The following is a 22,111-nucleotide window of genomic DNA, read 5'->3' on the forward strand; positions in this document are numbered from 1 at the left end:
GTATATATTTTTTTTAAAAGGGGGGGGGAAGTTCCCCCCCCAGTGAAATATCAAGTGGTTTATACTTTTACCTCAAGCGCAGCGGTGGGAAAAGAAGATGCCAGGTATAAATCCTGAGCTAAATTAAAGTTTTTGGTGAACATGGCCAGATGTCCCGCTAAAAGATTGTGTTCTTCGATGCTCTGAAAAAAAAGACACGGGAAGCGCTCAAATTTTATCAAAAAAATCTAAAATAAATATAGCTCTATCGTTATATAGAAGTAAAGAAAAACCTGATGAAATAGAGAAACAAGTATCTTGTGTGCGAGATAGGTGGCATGGGAAGGAAAGGGAAGGGGTGCAGAGCAGAGCAGAGCAGAGTAGAGTAGAGTAGAGTAGAGTAGAGTAGAGTAGAGTAGAGTAGACTAGACTCGACGCGACTCAAAGGTAATTTTTCAAAAGGCAACTGGTTTGTTTTTTCTTTGATAAAAATGTGTCACTTCTCATCCAAGAAGCTTCACTGATTTTGGCAGGATGGTGGGGGCTAGAACCGAGAAAGCTTTTGGGATGAGAAGCAAAATGTCTTCTTCTTCTTCCTGCTCCTCAAGGGAAAAAACAGTCCAGTTGCCTTTTGAAAAATCACCTTTGAGACAGCTATGGCCTGGAGGTCTGAGAATCGAGGAGAGGAGAGGGGACGGGAGGGGAGAGGAGACGGAACAGGAGAGGGGAGGGGAGAGGAGACGGGAGAGAAGAGAGGAGAGGTGACAAGAGGGAGAGGAGATGGGAGGGGAGGGGAGAGACGGGAGGGAAGGGAGAGGGGAGAGGAGGGGAGAGGAGACGGGAGAGGAGAGGGGAGAAGGGAGGAGAGGAGGGGAGATGGGAGAGGAGAGGGAAGAGGGGAGGAGAGGGAACAGGAGGGGAGACATGACGGGAGACAGGAGGGGAGAGAAGATGGGAGGGGAGAGGAGACGGGAGGGGAGAGGAGATGGGAGGGGAGACGGGAGAGGAGAGAAGAGGAGAGGAGAGGGGAGGAGGAGACGGGACAGGAGGGGAGAGGAGAGACGGGAGGAGGGAGGGGAGAAGGGAGAGGAGGGGAGAGGGGAGGAGAGGAATCTCTGGCTTGAGTATAAACTGAGGAAATGTGCTGGATGTGAATAAGAATCTGTATCTGATGCAGGTATAACGCAATGAAAATCCGATATATACAGGGACTCCTCAGATTTAGAGATTCAGTATTTTGAGAAGATTTGAGCTTTGGTAGATGGATGTTTATTTTCAGCATGTCTCCATTCTAGAATTATTTTTATTGCTAAATTATCTCCTAATGATGTTTTTTTATTTTTTTTAAAAAAAAAACATTACACTTGGGCTGGGCAGTAGACTAGCACTATCACGTTACCCTACCATTCATGAATTAAAAAAAAAAAAACCAAACAAAACAGAATTGTAATACTTAACCCCAGAAGACCGTACCTTGATTTGCTCCAATGACATAACCATTCCAACGTTTTGGTTGGTCCTGTACACCCGTATCCCAAAGTCTACTTCCATGTGATGAAGGCAGGCCTCGCCGAGCTCGTTCCAACCCGACGGTTGGTTCAGACATTTGCATATCTCCCAAGCTTCTGAAAACCTAGGTCGGGTTAACGTAAAAAAAAATAACCGTGGTGCTGAGCCTGCCCTTCACGTGTTTGAAAATATTCCACACCGTATTCAAGGGAGGACTCACCTTTTCAAAAGTAAAGTCTGAGTTAGCATTTGCTTCAATTCATCGCAGCCCCGGTCTTTCAGCATGCCCAGGAAGGTGTGAGTATTAAGCAGGATATTGTTGGTTTTCCCGCTGTGAGTCTGACAGGTTAATTCTCCATTGTATAAGAGCAAAGGTTTGTGGGAATAAGGAACTTTGGTCGTTCCTGCCAAGACCACCTTAGAGCCTGTGAGAGAAAATTAAGTACATTTGCTGTTCATGTAAGACAGGGGTCTTCAAACTTGGCCCTTTCGTGACTGGTGGACTTCAACTCCCAGAATTCCTCAGCCAGGCATGCTGCCTGAGGAATTCTGGGAGTTGAAGTCCATAAGTCATGAAAGGGCCAAGTTTGAAGATCCTTGCTGCATGTGTTGTTTTAGCTTTGTTTGAACACCGTCCAAAGTCACATGTCTATGAGATGGGCAGAAATATAACTATGACAGAATAAATGAGATCAGAAATTCTATAATTCTTCATTATCACATATAAGAACATTATTGTGATAAACAAGATATACAAAATAGCACCTTATTATATGAGTTTTTCCCCCCTTCGTTCTTACTCCCTTTCCTGCCTTCTAATAATTAAAACTGTGAAATTCTGGGAATTTCCTGTTTCCTTATATTACCCTATAAAATTCTAAGGATCGTTTTGAAATACCTTGTATGGTATCTTTGTGAAACACATAAGTGTATATTTTGTTATCGTCGTAGACAACAAATACGCCCTTGTCCAGTGGCCAGTTTTCCCACAGAATGCCTTTGATGGTCGGTTGCAAATTTGGTATTTCAAAGGCAGTGTCGGTCACCTACAAAGAGAGCAACACAAAATTAGTTTGTAAATAAAGCCAACCAGAAAAGTGTCACGTATGTGCTGCGTGACGACTTTTGGAAGAACGAGATGGGTATATAGCTCTCCTTTCTGAATTCATCCACTTAAAAGATGTTTGTCAAAGAATTAGGAAAATATTAATTTCAGTTTACAGCGCTAAATAAAAGCACCCTGGTCGCAAGGCCACAGAAACCACAAACATTGATAACACAGATAAAACAAGGTTGCTTTACTTTATATTCCTGTAACTTTCCATTGTTGATCTCCAATGGGCATTTCAGTATTGTGTAAGCTACATTACCTGTATAAACGGATGTATTCTATCCGAAGTGTGTTTTAATCTTACAAATAGTAAACCACGATATTTAACCATGATATTTAACTCTTCCTTTTCTCTATTATCATGGGCATCTACATCATAGTCATTTTGATGCATTATCTACATCAGGGGCTCCCAACCTTTTCTATACCCCGCGCCCCTAGAACGCTTTTGATATATTCTCGCACCCCTTACTTATAAAAGTTTGAAATAATGGCAATGAATTATGCGTATGCACTACAATTTTGAAAACCCAGGTTTTTGCACCCCCTGGAATATCGTCTCGCACCCCTGGTTGGGAACCCCTGATCTACATAAATATCTAAAGAATCATTAAAAGCTTAATATCAGTTTCACATGTACAATAGTGGCCAAAATTGTGGAAACCTTTTGGGAAAAGTGTATTTTTGAGGTTTGATGGCTAATAACACCACTTTTGGGGGGGAATAGTACCATAAAATTATATATCAATGGAAAGATTATTTAATCAAGAATGTAATGCAACATAGTTTGTTCAATTATCTATACTGTATTCTATGAAAAGTTATAGCCAAATCACCAGAAAAAGGAAGCACAACTTGCTTAGGTTGATCTCAGGTAGCTTTCCTTCATCTGATTGTAGCCAATGAGTGTGACTGTTTAGAGAGCCAATTGGGTGCTATCTTGTTTTCCCAATGAGCCAATCAGATCACGGTAAGATTCGGTTATTGATGTCTTGTACTGAAGCTGAGAGGACGTTTGTCAGTGTGTTATGTGATTGCTGTCAAGTTGGTTGGGTTTTTTTGTGTTCTTTCATTTAGTGAGCTTGTGAAACGTAATAAAATTAAAGTCATGGTGCATAGAGTTGACCGGTCGCCCAGAAACCGATGTAAAATAGTCTTATTAAGTGAACAAGGCTACAGTTATAAAGAAATGAGAAGAAAAATGGGTGGAAACTTAACCAAAGGTGGCATTTCTACGGTACACTTTCCCCAAAAGGTTTCCATAATTTGGGCCACTACTGTATGAAGACCTGTAGTACTATATATATATAGGTGACTTAACCAAGTAATGAGACAGCACTAAACAAACAGGGGGCAGAAGATCAGAGAAGTAACATAAAGAACAGGACTACACTGTTGCTAACCAAGACAAGGGGGAATTCTGTATGAAACATTATAGTTAGTCCTTGACTTACAACCATAATTGACCCAATATTTCTGTCACTAAGCAAGACAATTGATGAGTGATCTTTTTCCCATTTTACCTTTCTTGCCACTTCTTATTAAATGAATCACTGCAGTTGTTTAGTTACAAACACAGTTGTTAAGGCAATCTGGGCTTCCCCATTGATTTTTGCCTGTCAGAAGACCACAAGAGGGGATCACATGATCCCGGGACGCTGCAACCGTCGTCAGTACATGCCAGTTGCCAAGCCTCAGAATTTTGATCATGTGACCATGGCGATGCTGCAACGGTGGTGAGTGTTCAAAATGATCGCGATGCCACTTTTCCCAAGTGCCTCTGTAACTCTGAACCGGCACTAAATGAACATGTTGTAAAGTTGAGGACCGCCTGCGCTTTTAATGGGAAATGGGAATGTTATGATTATTTCCAAGGTTTACTATAGTGTACAAACTTATTATTTAGTGCTGCAAGGGTCATTAAGTGTGAAAAACGGTCGTAAGTCCCTTCTATTAGCCTTTAAATGAACGGTTGTAAGTCAAGGACTGTGTAGATCAATATCCAAAACCAGGAAATAGAGGATGTGTAGCAAGAAGCTTTTATTCTATGACCAAGAATAATGCACTTTTAATTAAGGATAAAAGACTGGAATAATGCTAAAGCCTTTCAGGAATATTGAAAACCTTATGAAACTTTTTGTTATCATTTTGACATAGAAATCCAGCTGCAATCTCGACCCCGTGAAAGCAATATCAGTCTGACAATGTGGCTTATTTGATAAGTTCTATTTAGAGGAAGAAGACACAGAGGCGGGTGTGTGGGAGATAGCTCTAGTTATTTTCTCATCCTAAAAACCTCATTGTTCACTGAAGGAAAAAAAAAAGTGTAAATTTAACATTATTTGATAGGAGTGACAGAGGAAATTCCCGAACAAAAGGTGAGAGTAAGCAATGCAAGTAGAATCCAACCAAAAAATAAATAAGTACAAAGGAAATGAAATGACTTACGGGACAGTAAACAAAACCATCACTTTTGGCATCGACAAAAACCAATTTGGTTCCGTTGGGATCTGGGAAGATTTTTTTCACGCCAACCGAATGCTGATACTTGTTGACATATTGCCAGTCTTCAATGTAAAAATACTGAATGAGGCCAGTCTAATAAACAGCGAGAAGGAAAGGAAGAGAGGGTAAACAAACGTAATAGTAAGAGATGAGTTTATCAAAATACAAATCATACACACTGTAAATGTATCATCTGTTGTCTATGTGTGACTTGCAAAAGACTTTTAATCTGAAAAATATACCAAACATCAAATATATACCCTTCAAGATGTATAGTAGGATACATTACAGGGCTTTCTCCTGCTTGAGCAGAGGGCTGGACTAGAAGACCTCCAAGGTCCCTTCCAGCTTCTATTCTATTCTATTCTATTCTATTCTATTCTATTCTATTCTATTCTATTCTATTCTGTTCTATTCTATTCTATTCTTCTATTCTGTTCTATTTTCTATTCTATTTTCTATTCTGTTCTCTTCTCCTCTACTCTATTCTATTCTATTTTCTGTTCTATTTTCTATTCGATTTTCTATTCTGTTCTCTTCTCTTCTATTCTATTCTATTCTATTCTATTCTATTCTATTCTATTCTATTCTATTCTATTCTATTCTATTCTATTCTATTCTATTCTATTTTCTGTTCTATTCTATTCTATTCTATTCTATTCTATTCTATTCTATTCTATTCTATTCTATTCTATAGATCAGACATGTCAAACACAAGGCCCGGGGGCCGGATGTGGCCCGCGAAGTAGTTTCATGTGGCCCATGAAGCCATCTTGGAAACAGTGAGGGAACAGCCCCCACTGCCTTGACCCTGGCCCAGGCTGGCCGGGAGCCAATGTACAATTTTGTGGTGGCCATCTATGCTGAAACACATTCAGTCTTAGCTCCACAAGGCCGTCTGGAAACAGCAAGGAACCAGCCCCTGCTGTGTTGGCCCCACCCCCCTGGGTTCATGCTGGGGAGGTGTCACCCTTTGTGAGGAATGAAGAAATGGACCATGCCTTGGCACTTGCCCTGGTCCCACCCCCTTCTGCCAGAGACCCTCAGATCTGTCCCACTCCTGCCCAGGCCCCCACAGGTACCCTTGATGCGAATGATGTAGAGCTGGTCATGTCCACCCAGTAGGCCACACCCACTCCATCCACGCCCACCCAGTAGGCCGCACCCACCTGGCCCCCTGAGGGCAACTGCAATGCTGATGCGGCCCTCAATGAAATTGAGTTTGACACCCCTGCTATAGATAATAGATAAAGAAGGCAGACCATGAGATTCAAGGACAAGGCACCCGATGTCTGTCCCGGCACAGAGACATTTTCTCATAACAATATATTTGCTCCTAATTGGGCAATGTGACCTGTTCAGGGTTGGGAGGGGGAATTCTATACTTTTACTATGCGGGGAATTCTATACTTTTACTGTGCCAGAGCTGGTTTTGCTTCCATATGTGCCAAAGCAATGAACTCAAGAAAGTTTTACATTAAGAGACCGGAATATCTCAAAGATGTTTGCTTGGTTGGGTTCGTCAGTCGGAACCTTGACATTGACTGCCAAAAGATGGCAATGATATACGTAGCAAACAACGCTGGGAAAGTTGAAGCAGATCTATACTTACATCAGTACCACAAATGAGGAACTCGCTCGTCAAAGAATGGCACAAAATTTTACTTTTCTCATCTGTATCCGGGAAGAGTCTAGTTTCCCGTTCCTCCTGCGTGTTTGAAGGTTCACTTTCTATCTAAAAGAAGAACAAGAATTTTTGGTTTCAGAAGAATAACTTAACAGATTTTATTCAGGCCTAATTTCAAGGTAAGGAAATCAGTAATCATCTTAATCTTATCTTTTCTTGTTGTTAAAGGAAGCACAAGCTGTCCTAAAACCTTCAGATTTTTCAAACCAAAGCAATTAGAGCAGGGGTCTTCAAACTTGGCCCTTTTGTGACTTGTGGACTTCAACTCCCAGAATTCCTCAGCCAGCCACGCTGAGGAATTCTGGGAGTTGAAGTCCACAAGTCACAAAAGGGCCAAGTTTGAAGACCCCTGAATTAGAGCTATGTATTGGACCTGCCTATCATCTATCATTTCAATTCACAGGTTCTAGTGAATCTAGCTTCTTCTTCTTTTCTCTCCTGCTACCAAAATTACACTAGAAAATGTAAAATTTTAGCCTGGATTGGAGTGAAAATAAATTGACTGTCCTCTGTCATATAGCAGAAGTTTCTGGATCAGATTTCTACAGTACTTTCAGTTTAAATGGGTTGTTTTCTCCATCCTTCGTACGAAGTGCCGGTGATTCGAAATTCTTAACCTACTTACCATATGCAACTGAACTTTACCATCAAAAAGGGCAGCGGCATAATCAGAATTAAGACATATACTGGCCACTGTTCCCAGATATTCCATGTCCTTGAGCTTTTTTACTCCTGCAAAAAAAAAAATAGTTTTTTTTTAAAAAAAATATTCAAAGCAATATAAAATACCTCTGAAGCTTCGATAGAGCAGATTCAACTTGTGAAGTTTACGACTGTCTTAACATCTGCAAGGATGAAATGTCACAGCCTGCAGAATGACTCTTCTGTTTTATATTTTCTACTCGCTAAATTATAGTTGGCTTTAATACCAATTCTGGTACAAAAGCAAAGGCAGTTCTCAGCTTACAGCAGTTCGTTTAGTGCAGTTGTTCTCAACCTTTTTAATGCTGCGACCCCAACCGGTCGTAAGTCGAGGACTACTTAACTGGTGCAGCACCGTTTGCAGATTGGGGCTTTTGGTGGGCTCAGCAGGGCAGAGACAGCCTGGACAATTCCTATTGGCTTTTGAAAGCCAATAGAATTAGACTCTATTCAAACTCTATTCAAACTCTATTCAGACTCTATTTCAAAAGCCAATAGAATAAAAGGGAGTAGCACAGCTAAGGAAAAGGGGGAAAAAATGGCAGACTGCGTTGTTTGGCGACCCCCATGAAATGGTCGTTTGACCCCAAATGAGGTCCCGACCCACAGGTTGAGAACCACTGGCTTAGTAACTGTTCAAAATTACGACGGCACTGAAAAAGGTAGCTCGTGACCGTTTTTCACTTTGACAACCGTTGCAGCCTTCCCTGGGGTCCCGTGATCCAAATTCAGACACATGGCAACCAACTCACATTTACGACGGTCATGGTGTTCCAGAGGGGGGGGTCACGTGATCCCTTTTTGCGGCCTTCCGACAAGCAAAATCCGGGGGGGGGGAAGCCAGATTCACTTAACAAACTAGTGTGGAAAGGCAGGTTGTAAAATGGGGCAAGATTCACTTAACAACTGTCTCACTTAGCAACGGAAATGTTGGGTTCGATTGTGGTCGTAAGCTGAGGACTGCTTCTAAAGGTAGTTTCCCTGTTGGTCATGTCTGACTCTAGGGCGCGGTGCTCATCTCCGTTTATCGATCGAGGGAGCCAGCGTTGTCCAAAAACAATTTCCGGGGTCGTGCGGCCAGCACGGCGATAGGCCAAAGGCGCACGAAACGCTGTTACATCTTCACCGAAGTGGTACCTATTCATCTACTCACACTTGTATGCTTTCAAACAAATAGGCTGGCAGTTGCTGGGGCAAAAAATGGGAGCTCACCCCATTGTGCGGAATTTGGGGTTTCAAACCCGGGCTGTCAGCTCTCCGCTAACAAGCTCAGCTTGTCAATGCTGCTAACATCGGATGTTTCTGCATTGACAACAAATGGAGATGTAGCCATCTTTTACCTTTCACTTTTAGCTAGATGATGCTGGGAGGGGGGATATGAACCAGAGTCCAGCTAGACATAACAACGCTAAACTTAGCGTGAGAATTAAGGTTATTGTAACCAGAGCTGATAAGGAATTGGTGGGCTGGAGAACTGGAGAGGAAGCCCTCGCTTCAAGCTAATTGGGGAATGTGGTTTATGACAATTAGAGGAGGGAATTGTGCTTTGATGCTATGTGCTCAGGGGAGGGGAATTCAGTTTTTGGCTTCGATTATGTTCGTGCCGATGTTATGCTTCTCAAATAAAGATTCTTTAAGGTAAACAATGCCTCGAAGTTCTTTGAAGAGTTTCATCTGTCGGAACCATGACACAGTGTCTTTAAATGCTGGGCCATCACACCCCCAGGTACATAAGAGGATAGCATAAAACCATGAAGACGACATTTTATCAGCTGAGCACTGAAAGCCTCTTGAGAAATAATGGAAGCAGAGATATACTTACTGCTCTCCCCGAGGACATAAAACCACGCCCGATTATTCATGCCCACAGCCAAGTGATAGGGCCCCACGGCGATAAAATTGGGCTCCACTTCAACAGAAACTCTTATCGGTGGCTCCTGCCAAGACAGACCACACATGGCTTGTCCTGAGGACCGAGGGGGCTAAGTCAAAACCTTTACCCCTGTGCAAATTTTATAAGTGACTAAAGCGTCATACATTTTCAATGTAGTTGGCCACTGTAACTTCAAGGAGGGAGGTGAGATAGGCGATCCGGGTGCCGTACGAGGCTCCAAGGATGGGAAGGTTTGTTAAGAAGACGTGGATGAATCCTCGCTTGGTAGATACTGCCAACAACTGTCCATCGTCTGTCCACGACAGCTGATCTAGACCTAAAATATTAATGATATTGCGTTGAAAAGTTAGGTTTGTCTTGGAAAGCCAAAATAATAACGAGGAGGAGGAGGAGGAGGAGGAGGAGGAGGAGGAGGAGGAGGAGGAGAAGAAGAAGAAGAAGAAGAAGAAGAAGAAGAAGAAGAAGAAGAAGAAGAAGAAGAAGAAGAAGAAGAAGAAGAAGAAGAAGAAGAAGAAGAAGAAGAAGAAGAAGAAGAAGAAGAAGAAGAAGAAGAAGAAGAAGAAGAAGAAGAAGAAGAAGAAGAAGAAGAAGAAGAAGAAGAAGAAGAAGAAGAAGAAGAAGAAGAAGAAGAAGAAGAAGAAGAAGAAGAAGAAGAAGGCAAAAAAGTCTGGATAGTGGACGTGGCAGTGCCTGGAGACAGCAGAATAGACGAGAAAGAACTGGAGAAGATCACAAAATACAAAGTCCTACAAATAGAAAGACTGTGGCAAAGGCAAGCAAGGGTAGTACCAATAGTAATAGGCGCCTTGGGTGCAATCTCAAAACAACTGGAGCACCACTTGAACACCATCATTGGCACTGACAAATTTGCCATTAGTCAATTGCAAAAGGCGGCCTTACTAGGAACTGCTTCCATCTTGTGACGAGATCTGTAATACCATCAAACATCCACATCTGCCTATCCCAGGTCCTTGGGAAGGACTCGATAGGTAGACAAAAATGTCAAATCTGGTCTGAACATCTGGCTGACTGTGTGATGATCAATAATAATAATAATAATACAGGTCTTGCACAAAAGCCCTGTATCTCTGCCACAGCACGCGAATTAGAAATTCTGTATGTTATAATTCCAACTCATCCAGAGGCTGGCAAGTTAGAAACGATTCTTAAGGAATAACGTTTGCCATCTGTGCGCTTGATTTGCTTACTTAGAAGTGCATATCTCCGACAGCTCTAGGGACGTTACAAAAACACATCGATAAAACTAACGAAAAAACCCAGACGTGAAACATCTCAGAAGCTCTAAAAGGACATGGTAGAAAGGTAGGTTTAATCCCTTTGCCAAACAGTCGTGAGGAGGGAACTGATCTCAACTTCATCAGCCATTTATTTCATACTAAGGATCCCTCTAAGATTTGTTATTAACTGAAAACTGAACCAAATGGAAGTATGAAAGATGTGATGTCACATTTGATTCTGTTCCTTTTCAGACCTCCAAAGACTCTTATCAGGAAAGCTCAACACTGAGTAGGTATTTAAAAAATCAAGTCTTGCTTAATCAAACAACAACCATTAATTTGGCAAGCTATTAAACCGGGAAGCTGTCAAACCTTTATTTTCATCCTCCAAGTTGATGATTGCACATATTTCCGTCAGATCTGACAGGTTATGAATCTTGACGCTACAATAAAAAGAAAACCAATTCTTTCAGTATTCTCAGTTTAACAATAAATCGCATAACATCAGTTAGGCAAACACAGAGTTTCTTGACAGCTGCTTTTAAAATTGAACTGGTAAGATCGAATAAAAAAAATAAACTCTCACAGCTAAACCTTTAAATTGTGAAAAAAAATATACAGAGTCATGTAGACAGCCTTTCTTTTGGATACTGTATTTGCTTTGTTCAGGCTAGCAATTCTCAATTATTTGGGTCTCAGGAACCTTTTCCATTTGTAAAAAACAATTTATCAATGGTTTATGCGTTGGCTTCTTCTATTTCTGCAAATGTAAAATTCTGATGTATTAAGGGCAGGTCTTCTCATAAACTTAAAAAAATTCTGTGACAACAGTACTTGCATTATTTAAATGATCTTACATGGACATATTATGCCTCACCAGTTATCTCCACATGATGCAGCTTTGTTTAGTGATTCAGATATTGCAATGCTGGTCAAGTAATCTTTATGATCCGAAGCTTGGAAGATCTCATGACCAATCTCTTGAACCTGCGTTGAAATCACCACGAAGTAGCCCAGCGAAAAACCAATCATGATATAATTTTCACCGTACCTGCAAAGACAATAAATTGAAGCAAAAAAAGTCTCAGAGGCATCATTACCTCCTGAGAGAAATAATGTGGAGATCACCTTAAACTGTGAAATGACTAAAGAATTGAACACGATCGGAGAAACAGAAGAATTATTTAAAAATTAACTTAAGTTACACCAGAAGACAATGTACTGAGAGAGGCTCAGTTATAAATCTCTTTTCAGGGATATTACATTTTAGTTTGCAAAATATTCAAATCTCTTTTGTTAAAAAAAAATAATAAACTTCCCAAACCAACTGAATAAAACATCCCAAACACCAAACTCACTTTAACATTACGAATTAAACTTCCATAGGTTGACAGATTGGGTTTTCAGCTCACAAAAACAAAACGAAATATATTTGTTTTAAATTGCTACACAGTGCTCTTCGTTGTTTGTTATTGTTGCAACTGACTAATACGATACTCCAGAGAAACATTAATACTTTAGGGGGGTACTTACAATTTGTAAGATATTATCTTTCCATAACATTTTTGAAATGCTAGTTCAATTGGCTTTTCCGGGTCTTTGAAGTTATAAAAATATAATGTTTTTTGTCCAACTACAATGCACACCTGACACACACAAAAAAAGATAATGAATGAAAACAAGAATATTTCCCATACAGATAGCTACATTTTCTCTTGTCCCAAAGGTGCTTTCAAAAAGGCAATTTTACTTCCTCGATTTTTCTTAAAGACATTTCACTTCTCATCCAAGAAGCTTCTTCGGGTCTAACTAACTTTCTCAATAAAGCAAGTAGTAGATGAATATAAAGAGGTGTATTTTTTTTTAAAAAAATAAACCATTAAACTTTATTAATGTGAAAGCCAAACTGAATAACGACAGAACCCAAGTTTGAAAGACTGACAAATACCAAGAGTTATTTTTTTTTTTGCCCAGTCCAAAATTTCTTGTATAAAGATACTGCCATGCCACTTATAAAATCTGAACAAGACAAAAGCCAAATGGAAAGAGAGAACAATTGCAATTTCTTTTTTTTAAAAAAATATATCTCAATCATACAACTAGGAAAAAAAACTATAGTTTAGTGGCAGAATATTGAATATACTCCACAAGGAAAGCTTTGCAGGATAAACTCACAGAGAAACAAGCTGCCAGGGCAACAAAGATTGGTTCTGCTAATTTCAAACATAATTTCGAATGGATTTTTCAGCGTTAACTTTTTTTCCCGTTTCTTTCTTTTTTCAGCAGCTTTCCATTTCAGCAGATGAAGCAAGACTGGTGTAATATAGTTCCCGCATGCTCATTAATAACCTACCGTAGTCTCATTTCCTCCTGTTTGCTCATCAGTCTTCATCATTACAAACTCCATGTTGCTGGGGTCTTCTCTCACTGCTGTCTGCAAGAATGAGATTCCGGATTAACTGAATTTATAGTTATCTCTTGGTAAAGAGCTACACTAGTGGGAAAATGACAGAGGTAGGGCAATCACAGGTTCATCGAGGAACTATCAGTAACCATTTGAAGGATATGTTAGATACTGACTGGATTTTTGTACTGTCTTAAAATAGGTTTATTTAATAATTCAGTCGAGGTGCATTTCATAATTATAATTACCCACCGGGAAGGGGAGGGGATGAGATGGGATGGGATGGAATGGAATGGAATAGAATAGAATAGAAAATATGGAATGTAATAGAGCAGAGTAGAGAAATGAAGAATAGAATAGAATAGAATAGAATAGAATAGAATAGAATAGAATAGAATAGAATAGAATAGAATGTGAAATAGAATAGAATAGAACAGAACAGATCAGAACAGAAAATATGGAATGGAATAGAGTAGAGAAATGTAGAATAGAATAGAATAGAAAATATGGAATGGCATAGAGTAGAGTAGAGAAATGAATAGAATAGAATAGAATAGAATAGAATAGAATAGAATAGAAAATATGGAATGGCATAGAGTAGAGTAGAGAAATGAAGAATAGAATAGAATAGAATAGAATAGAATAGAATAGAATAGAATAGAATAGAATAGAATAGAATAGAATAGAATCATGAACAAGAACAGAATAGAATAACAGTTAGACCTTGGAGGTCATCTAGTCCAACCCCCTACTCAAACAGGAGACCCTATGCCATTTCAGATAAATGGTTGTCCAATCTCTTCTTAAAATCTTCCAGTGTTGGAGCACCCACAATGTCTAGAGGCAAGCAGCTCCACTGGTTAATTGTTCTCACTGTCAGGAAGTTTCTCCTTAGTTCTAGGTTGCTTCTCTCCTTGATTAGTTTCCATCCGTTGCTTCTTGTCCTGCCCTCGGGTGCTTTGGACAAGAGCTTGATTCCCTTTTCTTTGGGGCAACCCCTGAGATATTGGAACGCTGCTATCATGTCCCCCCTTGTCCTTCTTTTCATTAAACATTTGCATTACCGTAATCACCTGTAATTGAAAAACAAATCCTAAACTGACTAAGGCGTAGATTTGAGTTATAACTATTTGGGGATTCATATAACAAACACACTGAATAAACGGAGGAAAAGTACAAAGGCTTCCTGTATTTTTTTTCATCTCTTGCACACAACAAAAATATAAGTTTATTACCACTCTGATAGTGTCGCCCTCGTGGTTGCTAATCGTTATTAACTTGTCTTCTCCGCCTAAGGCTATTAATTTTTCATTGCTCCAACAGCCGCAGGTGATCCGTTTGGTGTGCTTGCCTGGTGAAAGAAGACCGCAAAAAAAAAAAAAAAAATCCCCAACTTTTTGCTTTTTAACAAGTCTTTATTACGGCCCAAAACTAGCTTTAAAACAGCTTTAGAATTATAAGACACCTTTGAAATGCATAGAAGATGCATTTTTTTTCCCATGCTTAAAATTCTGTTCTCATGGAAAATGCTGGAGAAACGTGCGTTCTCTCCAAAACACGGACTGAGTATGTTCTTGACCTGTAAAAAAACCGAAAGACCTGTGATACATGCCAAATTGATTACCAAGAACAAAGATCTGAACTAGCCTAGAAATGATTAGATTGTCAAGGTCTTTGTTCTTTTAATCCAAAAAGCTTGGAATAGCTTTCAACAGAATGAACTCACGAAACGTAAACAAAGGAATGGGAACCAGATTCCAAAAGGAATGAAAAAAAACAACACCACCAGGCCAAAGGCATAACCTGAAAAAAAAGATAACTATCTAAAATAGTACTTTGGAGATCCTAGCCTCTGCCAATTTGTTGTAGGATGGTAACAATTCAGTCCCAACTTGGCTTTTGTAAAGGAATGTCCCCATTTTTTTTTATTGAAAATTTATAAGGTTTTACAATACAAAAACAAAACAGTTTTCCCCAACCCTCCCCTTCCCTCCCCCGACTATCCCAGAGCTGGATATAGGCTTAATTAGAATTTCTTCAAAAAATCTTAAGAAAAGTATAAAATATAAATAAATCTAGATACATTACTTAAACAAATTACTAAATAATTAACAACAATATATATGTAAAAAAAAGAAAAACATAAATACCAGAAAAGAAAAGAAAAAAGAAAGAAATACATAAAAAATATGAAAAGAAAATTAACTTTTCAATATAAGTTATAAAACTATAAACAAATCTAAATACATTACTTAAACAAATTATAAAATAATTAAAGATAATATATATATATAAAAAAGAAAAATAGAAAAGAGGAAAGAAGAAAATAATAATAAAAAGAAAAAAAGGGGGGGGAAGTTTGGCTTTTCAAGAAAATTGGCTTTTCAATATAAATTATTAAAAAGCTAAATAATATTTTTTAATATCCATCAATGTCCCCATTTTTATTAGACATTCCAGTGGCTAAATACTGGAAGGGAAAAAAATGCAATTTATATGTTGGCCTGAACATTCGACAACATTCTCAGAGGCAGAAATACGGAACTAACTTGGGAATAAATTATTTCGTTTTTTTTTGTTTCTGAACCGGATGGCGATAAAGCAGCGGTTCTCAACCTGTGGGTTGGGACCCCATTTGGGGTCGAACGACCATTTCACGGGGGTCGCCAAACAACGCAGTCTGCCATTTTTTTCCCCCTTTTCCTTAGCTGTGCTACTCCCTTTTATTCTATCGGCTTTTGAAAGCCAATAGAATAGACTCTCTTGAATAGAGTCTAATTCTATTGGCTTTCAAAAGCCGATAGGAATTGTCCAGGCTGTCTCTGCCCTGCTGAGCCCGCCAAAAGTCCCATTCTGCAAACGGTGCTGCACCAGTTGAGTAGTCCTCGACTTACGACCGGTTGAGTAGTCCTCGACTTACGACCGGTTGGGGGTCGCGGCATTAAAAAGGTTGAGAACCACTGCGATAAAGAGTTTTAAAGCACAACGTTGTGTGTAGCTGCACTCTTGAGCTGTTTACTTATTGGATATAAACGATTCTTCCCTTGCACACCTTTGCTTTCGTGGGGTGGCTTGTGCTGACTTTGGCGGTTTTCTTACAGACGTTTCATTTCCAAACTAGATAATGTCATCAGGGCTAGTTTGGTAATGAACCCCCTCATTTGGTATGAAACATCTGCAAAAAAACATAAATAAATAAACCCCACCCAGCTCAGAAGATTCTATAGTTCAATCCTCAGCTAGAAATATTCTCCGCTATTGGCAGCACATTTGCTTTTTTCTGATTTAAACCTGTTCCATTTTTAAACACAACTCATCAGGAAATCCCCCTCTGCAGTTTTCAAGCTACTGACCAAGGATAGGAATCTTGCGGGATGTTTGACGATTATATATTAGTACATTTCCTTTAGCTGTCCCAGCAACTAGTAAGGCTTCAGTTTTTGACCAACATAAGAAAGACATTGGTTCCCTGAAATATAAAAAAAATAAAAATAAAAATAAGCTCTGCCCAATTAAACAATATCTACTACAACTTTTATCTTTGAGGAATAAACAGCACAACCAAAAGCCCCTCAAGATGAGATTAGGTAACTAGCGTGAGTCAGTTTATAATTAAAGCAATAGAAAATGGAGCATAAAACATGTGCGCAAAGTTGATCAACAGTTCTTGGTATGAACTATTTATAAAATTAACCGAAAACAGAACAATAAAAGACTCTCATATCAAACCCCATACCTGGAAATGACCAAATTCAAAATTAATATTTGCATTTGGATAAATTCTTTAAAAATACAGGTGTGGCCCCTTGCCTAAAATTAACTGTTCTACTGAGAGAAGGAAGAAATGAAATAAAATGGAGGAGAGACATAATATTCCAAGGAGACTTTGGAGAAATGATCCATAAACCATGAAGACAATAAAAAGAACAGTTTAAAGAAGAGAAGGACAAGGGGGGACAGGATAGCAGTGTTCCAATATCTCAGGGGCTGCCCCAAAGAAGAGGGAGTCAAGCCATTCTCCAAAGCGCCTGAAGGCAGGACAAGAAGCAACAGATGGAAACTAATCAAGGAGAGAAGCAACCTAGAACTAATGAGAAACTTCCTGACAGTGAGAACAATTAACCAGTGGAACAACCTGCCTCCAGAAGCTGTGAATGCTCCAACACTGGAGGTTGTTAAGAAGAGACTGGACAGCCATTTGTCTGAAATGGTATAGGGTTTCCTGCCTAGCAGAGGGTTGGACTAGATGACCTCCAAGGTCCCTTCCAACTTTATTACTATTATTACTATTACCATTATTATTATTATTATTATGTTTTGAGACCAGGGTGAAGAGAAAGTATTTTAAAAACAGACTGAACTCTTGATTCCTTGAGGTACAAGAGGAAGGGAAGAAAAACGCAGGTAGACGTGCATGATTATGTTATGTTATGTTATGTTATGTTAATTTGCAGGATAAACTCTTCTGGAGCACTTCATTAGCAACATGGTCAACATAACAAATCTTTAGGATTCAACGAAGGCATCTTTTTTGGAAGATGCCAAGTCTTTTGTAATTTCTCCTGCAAATTACGGAACATAGTTGCCCGCAGAAGATGAAAAATTGCAGGTCCTCTACTCCACATGGAGAATAATCAAATTCCCAAGGTGGCAGTAAAATCCTCTTCTCCCCCCCCCACCCCCCCCATGCCAAATGACCAAGGGGACACCCTGGAAATACATGGGAATACATTACATTAATTTGATAAATTACCTCATACTAGTATCCATCAAACTGGTTTTGTTTGTATTGGCATCCCACAGATAAATAGCACTGGATTTATCAGCAATAATTGCTAGAGTATCTCCATCTTGATCCCAATCCATAGCGATGCAGTTCCTATGGAAGGGACAAAAATGTCCAAATGCTCTTTAATCAACATCATTGTTTTATTGCCTGTCCTACACGTGTTTTATAACCTGTTCCCAAACTGCGCTTAAAGATACTGGCACAGAAGATGGAGAAAATCTAATTGGGCAGATATTGTATTTTCCAAACCTCCAGTATGTTTCAGATCACCCGCAAGTGAGACTTTAAATTTAGAGCGCATCTAAGGTCCTGAACTGAGATTTAAAACTTACCCTGGTAAAATAATTTCATTTTTCTTTTGACCATGGCGATCAAAGACTTTGACAGTATGACTGTATCTTTAAACAAATAAAGAAAATGTGTAAGAATTATAGTAATGTTTCTGGCAAACCTCTAAACCCCAGTGACCAAATTTTTGCATATCTTTGAAAGAAGGTAGGCAAAGAGGTATAAATTATTAGTCTCAAATATGAGATAGGAGACATAAAGAGGAAATAAGTGTGGAAATAAAAGAAATCTTGGCTATTAAATTTGAGATTCTAAGATACTGGAAAATTATTAGAAAAATAAGAATATTACTTCATATTATTAATTGGTTGATGCAGACGGTGAAAATCATGTATAGATCAGAGGTGTATTTGAAACTTTAGACCAGTGGTTCTCAACCTGTGGGTCGGGACCCCATTTGGGGTCAAACGACCATTTCACGGGGGTCACCAAACAAGGCTGTCCGCCATTTTTTCCCCCTTTTCTTTGGCCACGCCCCTGGCACCCGGTGATGTATAAGTGGTTGGGGGTCACCACAACATGGGGAACTGTATTAGAAAGGTTGAGAACCACTGCTTTAGACTGTGGGGGAACTGTGATAGAAATTGGAGACATTTAAAATTTGGAAATGAAAAAGATTAAACGTTAAATTTAAAATATTAATGAAAAGTTAAAATTAAGAAAAATGTATTAGGTCATTGTCTAAAAGATGGAACGTTAAATTAAGATATGTATAAACTGAAGATAATTGATGAATATTAGAAAGTTATTTTCTGTTTGATTGATAGAATAAGAATTGTGTTGGTTTGAATAGGAGACAGTATCTATTAAGGGGGAAAGAGGGAATTAGTTGTCGTAATACTTTGAGATTTGTATTGATATTTAAACATAATGGAATTATTGTACTCAGCTGCCCCGTTGCTTTTTAAATATGCAAATGGAATATTAGAAAATTAATTAAAAAGAATTTTAAAAAAGAGGTACAAGCATCTTTCATTCCGCACGTTGCATTTCTGCAATGTGAAATTAAGACATCTAGGATCTTTTAATTAATTTTTCTTTTTAGCTTACCCTGTCACGGCAATGTAGTTTCCTAATGTTTTTTGCCAAGCAAACTGAACGGGAACACTAGGTGCGTCCTTCTCTGAAAGGGTAAATATTCTCTGTGGAAGGAGAGGGGCAATTACACATTTGTAAGAACTCTGAATGCCACATTTCAACCTACAGAACATAGTTCATCTGTACGAAGGCCAGTTCACTACAGTCTGTCTCTCTTACTGGCAGGATATTACGACAGTTGCCCTGTCCCCAAGCGATGCGATCCCCTTTAGTGACCGCTTGACAAGCCACGTTAATGGGGAAGCCAGGTTCACTTAATAGCTTTACAACTGCCGTGATCCACCTCACAACTGTGGCCAGAAAAGTCATTAAAGGGGGCAAAGCACACTTTGCAATTATCTTGCTTAGTGATGGAAATTTTGGGCTCCGCTGTAGTTGTAAGTTGAGGACCAACTGCTGGTAACGTTTGTTTAAATTCTTGTTGCATAGACCATCATGTTGCAGCTCTCTTCTCCCTTTTTTTCCTTCTGGGCCGGGCCTCCAAATTGCTGCCCCTGCCTCCTTTTGTTGGTTCTCCGAAGACGATTCCCCTCCGGCCCAACTCACTGGATCCTCATCTAATCTTAATTTTGTTCCAACTGGGCGGTGTACTTAGACCGAATTACAGATAATCCTCGAGTTACGATCACAATTGAGCCCTTAAGTGAGACCGTTGTTAGCAAATTTTGACATACACACACCCCTTTATGTCTTTCCTTGCCACAGTTCATCACCGCAGTTGTGAAGTCAGCCACAAGGTTGTGAAGCGAATCCGATTCCCCCGTCGGTTTTGCTTGTCAGAAGACGGTCCCCAAGCCAGGTTCGCTTCACCCGCCGTGTCACAGCTGCAGTGATTCGTTTAAACCAGTGGTTCTTCACCTGGGCGATATCGCCCCCCCCCAGGGGGTGATTTCATTTTTCAGGGGGGCGATGGAAGAAAAAGGGGTGACGCGGGGGCGAAGGAACGAAAAGGGGGCGATAAGGGGGCGATGGAGCGAGAAGTTTTGGGGACACTTTTGAGACTTTTTCGTACAGTGAATGGCTGTCTATCTGTCATACAAAAACATCCGATCGGTCGCTATTAGTGGATTGAATTGTGTTTTCAAATGTTCCTCCAGCTAGCTTCAGTACAGAACGCCGTACATACAGTATGTGAATACGCACCGCTTATCTTCATGCGCGTTGCACAGCAGTCTCTACCCATACAGTGGCGCGCCACAGTGGCCAGAATAGGGGAGATACGGGGGAAAAGACTGGAAATAAATTATTTGCATCGATAGGTCCTGACGACAATTTGAAAGAAAACAAAAAAAAGGGTTTGCATAAGGAAGAATTATTTCCTGTGTTGTGATTGAGAGGTTATGTTGTGGGAAGGGGGTGATGAGAGCTGAGGTGGCGCAGCAGTTAGAGTGCAGGACTGCAGGCCACTTTAGCTGACTGTGTTCAGCAGGTCAGCGGTTCAAATCTCACCGCTCAAGGTTGACTCAGCCTTCCATCCTTCCGGGGTAGGTAAAATGAGGACCCAGATTGTTGGGGGCAATGTAAATATATATATACATTGCTTACTGGTGTACACCGCTTAGAGAGTGCTTGCACTTAAAGCGGTATATAAGTCTCATAAATAAATAAATAAAATAAATAAATGACAACTTCCTCATTGGCTCAAGGGGGCGATTCGTTCAAAAAGGTTAAGAACCACTGGTTTAAACAACTGGGGGCAAAACAGGGCAAAGCGCACTTCGCAATTACGTCGCAATTAGCGGTGGAAATATGGGGGTCCGTTGTGGTCGTTAAGGCGAGGACTGCTGCTAATGTTGTTGTTTTTTGCACAACACATAAGTGTTGAGGGAGGGGAGGGTTCCCTGGGGGAGGAGGGTTGGGTAAGATAAGGTAAGATAGATAAGTTAACCTTTATTGTCATTTTTTTTTTTACTGTGGGCACAAGGGCACACCTCAAAAATGACATTTAGCTGCCCGCTCTCCAAGCGAAACACATCCATGACCCACAGCCAAACATACTATACACAACCTATATATAGATCCACACCTCTCTACATCCTTCAAACAACAGGGGAAGCTTTGGGTTTGCCCCCCCCCCCAGCTCCCCATTTCAGAAGAACAGTTCAGAGTTGGAAGGGTCCCTGGGAGGTCATCTAGTCCAACCCGCTACCCAGGCGGGAGGCCCCCCCATCCCCTTTCAGGCAATTGGCTCTTTCCTTCCCCCCCCCGCCCCCACCAGCCTCAGTCTTTGCCCGGGATGAACCCGGTTCACACAATCCCTCGTGTCGCCCAACCCCGAAGCTTCTTTCCTTTGTCGTGTGAAGGTTTGTAGCTTCAGCCCAAACCAGCCCGGGGAACCTTCGCCTCCCCTGCCTCAAGACGCCTCGGCTCCCCCGTTTCCGAAGAGCCGTTCAGAGCTGGGAGGGGATCCCGGAAGGTCATCTAGTCCAGCCCCCTGGCCCGAGCAGAAGACACCCCCCACGCAAAGCCCCTTCCAGACCAAGGGTCGTCCGGGCTCTTCGGCGACGGAGCGTCCTTCTTCTCCCCTCACGTTCCTCCAGCGGGGAAGGAAACCGCACCCGTTGAACAGCCGCCTGTCCTACCCAACCGGGAAAGCGGCAGACGCCCGAGAGGGAAGGGAAGGCGCCGAGCCCGTTCTTAGCCACCGAAGGGGCTTCCTTCACCCCCGCCACGGGCCCTCGAGGCCCGGAGAAGCCCCTCGCTCGGCCCCGCGGCTCCCCGTCAGCCCCGCCGCCTCGCCCGCTACCTGCATCTTTTCGCCTCAGCGACGGAGAGGAGGAGAAGCGAAGGGCGCATGCGGACTCGGCCGCCTGGCCGTCAACCGGCGTCGGCGTCACCCGGGAGATG

At 40.8% G+C, this 22,111-nt stretch overlaps 1 protein-coding gene across 4 annotated transcripts in view; it reads right to left on the reverse strand.

The window, feature by feature from the left end:
- Positions 1-22,111, reverse strand: part of WDR19 (WD repeat domain 19) — a 45,764-nt gene extending 23,653 nt beyond the window's left edge. Inside the window, exons 1-19 of one of the 4 annotated variants that reach the window (XM_039347350.1) lie at positions 22,011-22,106; positions 19,217-19,308; positions 18,151-18,216; positions 17,783-17,908; positions 16,383-16,498; positions 14,265-14,380; positions 12,979-13,059; positions 12,159-12,271; positions 11,503-11,676; positions 10,998-11,068; positions 9,531-9,703; positions 9,316-9,430; positions 7,417-7,523; positions 6,717-6,839; positions 5,048-5,197; positions 2,387-2,534; positions 1,709-1,913; positions 1,453-1,612; positions 72-182 (exon numbers count right to left, since the gene is read on the reverse strand). In XM_039347350.1, the coding sequence (XP_039203284.1) occupies positions 72-182; positions 1,453-1,612; positions 1,709-1,913; positions 2,387-2,534; positions 5,048-5,197; positions 6,717-6,839; positions 7,417-7,523; positions 9,316-9,430; positions 9,531-9,703; positions 10,998-11,068; positions 11,503-11,676; positions 12,159-12,271; positions 12,979-13,059; positions 14,265-14,380; positions 16,383-16,498; positions 17,783-17,908; positions 18,151-18,216; positions 19,217-19,308; positions 22,011-22,016 (2,253 nt within the window). In that variant the 5' untranslated portion in view covers positions 22,017-22,106. Of the gene's footprint in view, positions 1-71; positions 183-1,452; positions 1,613-1,708; positions 1,914-2,386; positions 2,535-5,047; positions 5,198-6,716; positions 6,840-7,416; positions 7,524-9,315; positions 9,431-9,530; positions 9,704-10,997; positions 11,069-11,502; positions 11,677-12,158; positions 12,272-12,978; positions 13,060-14,264; positions 14,381-16,382; positions 16,499-17,782; positions 17,909-18,150; positions 18,217-19,216; positions 19,309-21,822; positions 21,990-22,010 lie in introns of those variants that run through there. The other 3 variants (XM_039347370.1, XM_039347379.1, XM_039347361.1) reach the window with 3 other exon arrangements.

The sequence above is a fragment of the Crotalus tigris genome, unplaced genomic scaffold (genome assembly GCF_016545835.1).
Source record: "Crotalus tigris isolate CLP2741 ecotype Arizona unplaced genomic scaffold, ASM1654583v1 scf7180000017559.9942113025:1136094, whole genome shotgun sequence".
NCBI classification, from domain to species: domain Eukaryota; kingdom Metazoa; phylum Chordata; class Lepidosauria; order Squamata; family Viperidae; genus Crotalus; species Crotalus tigris.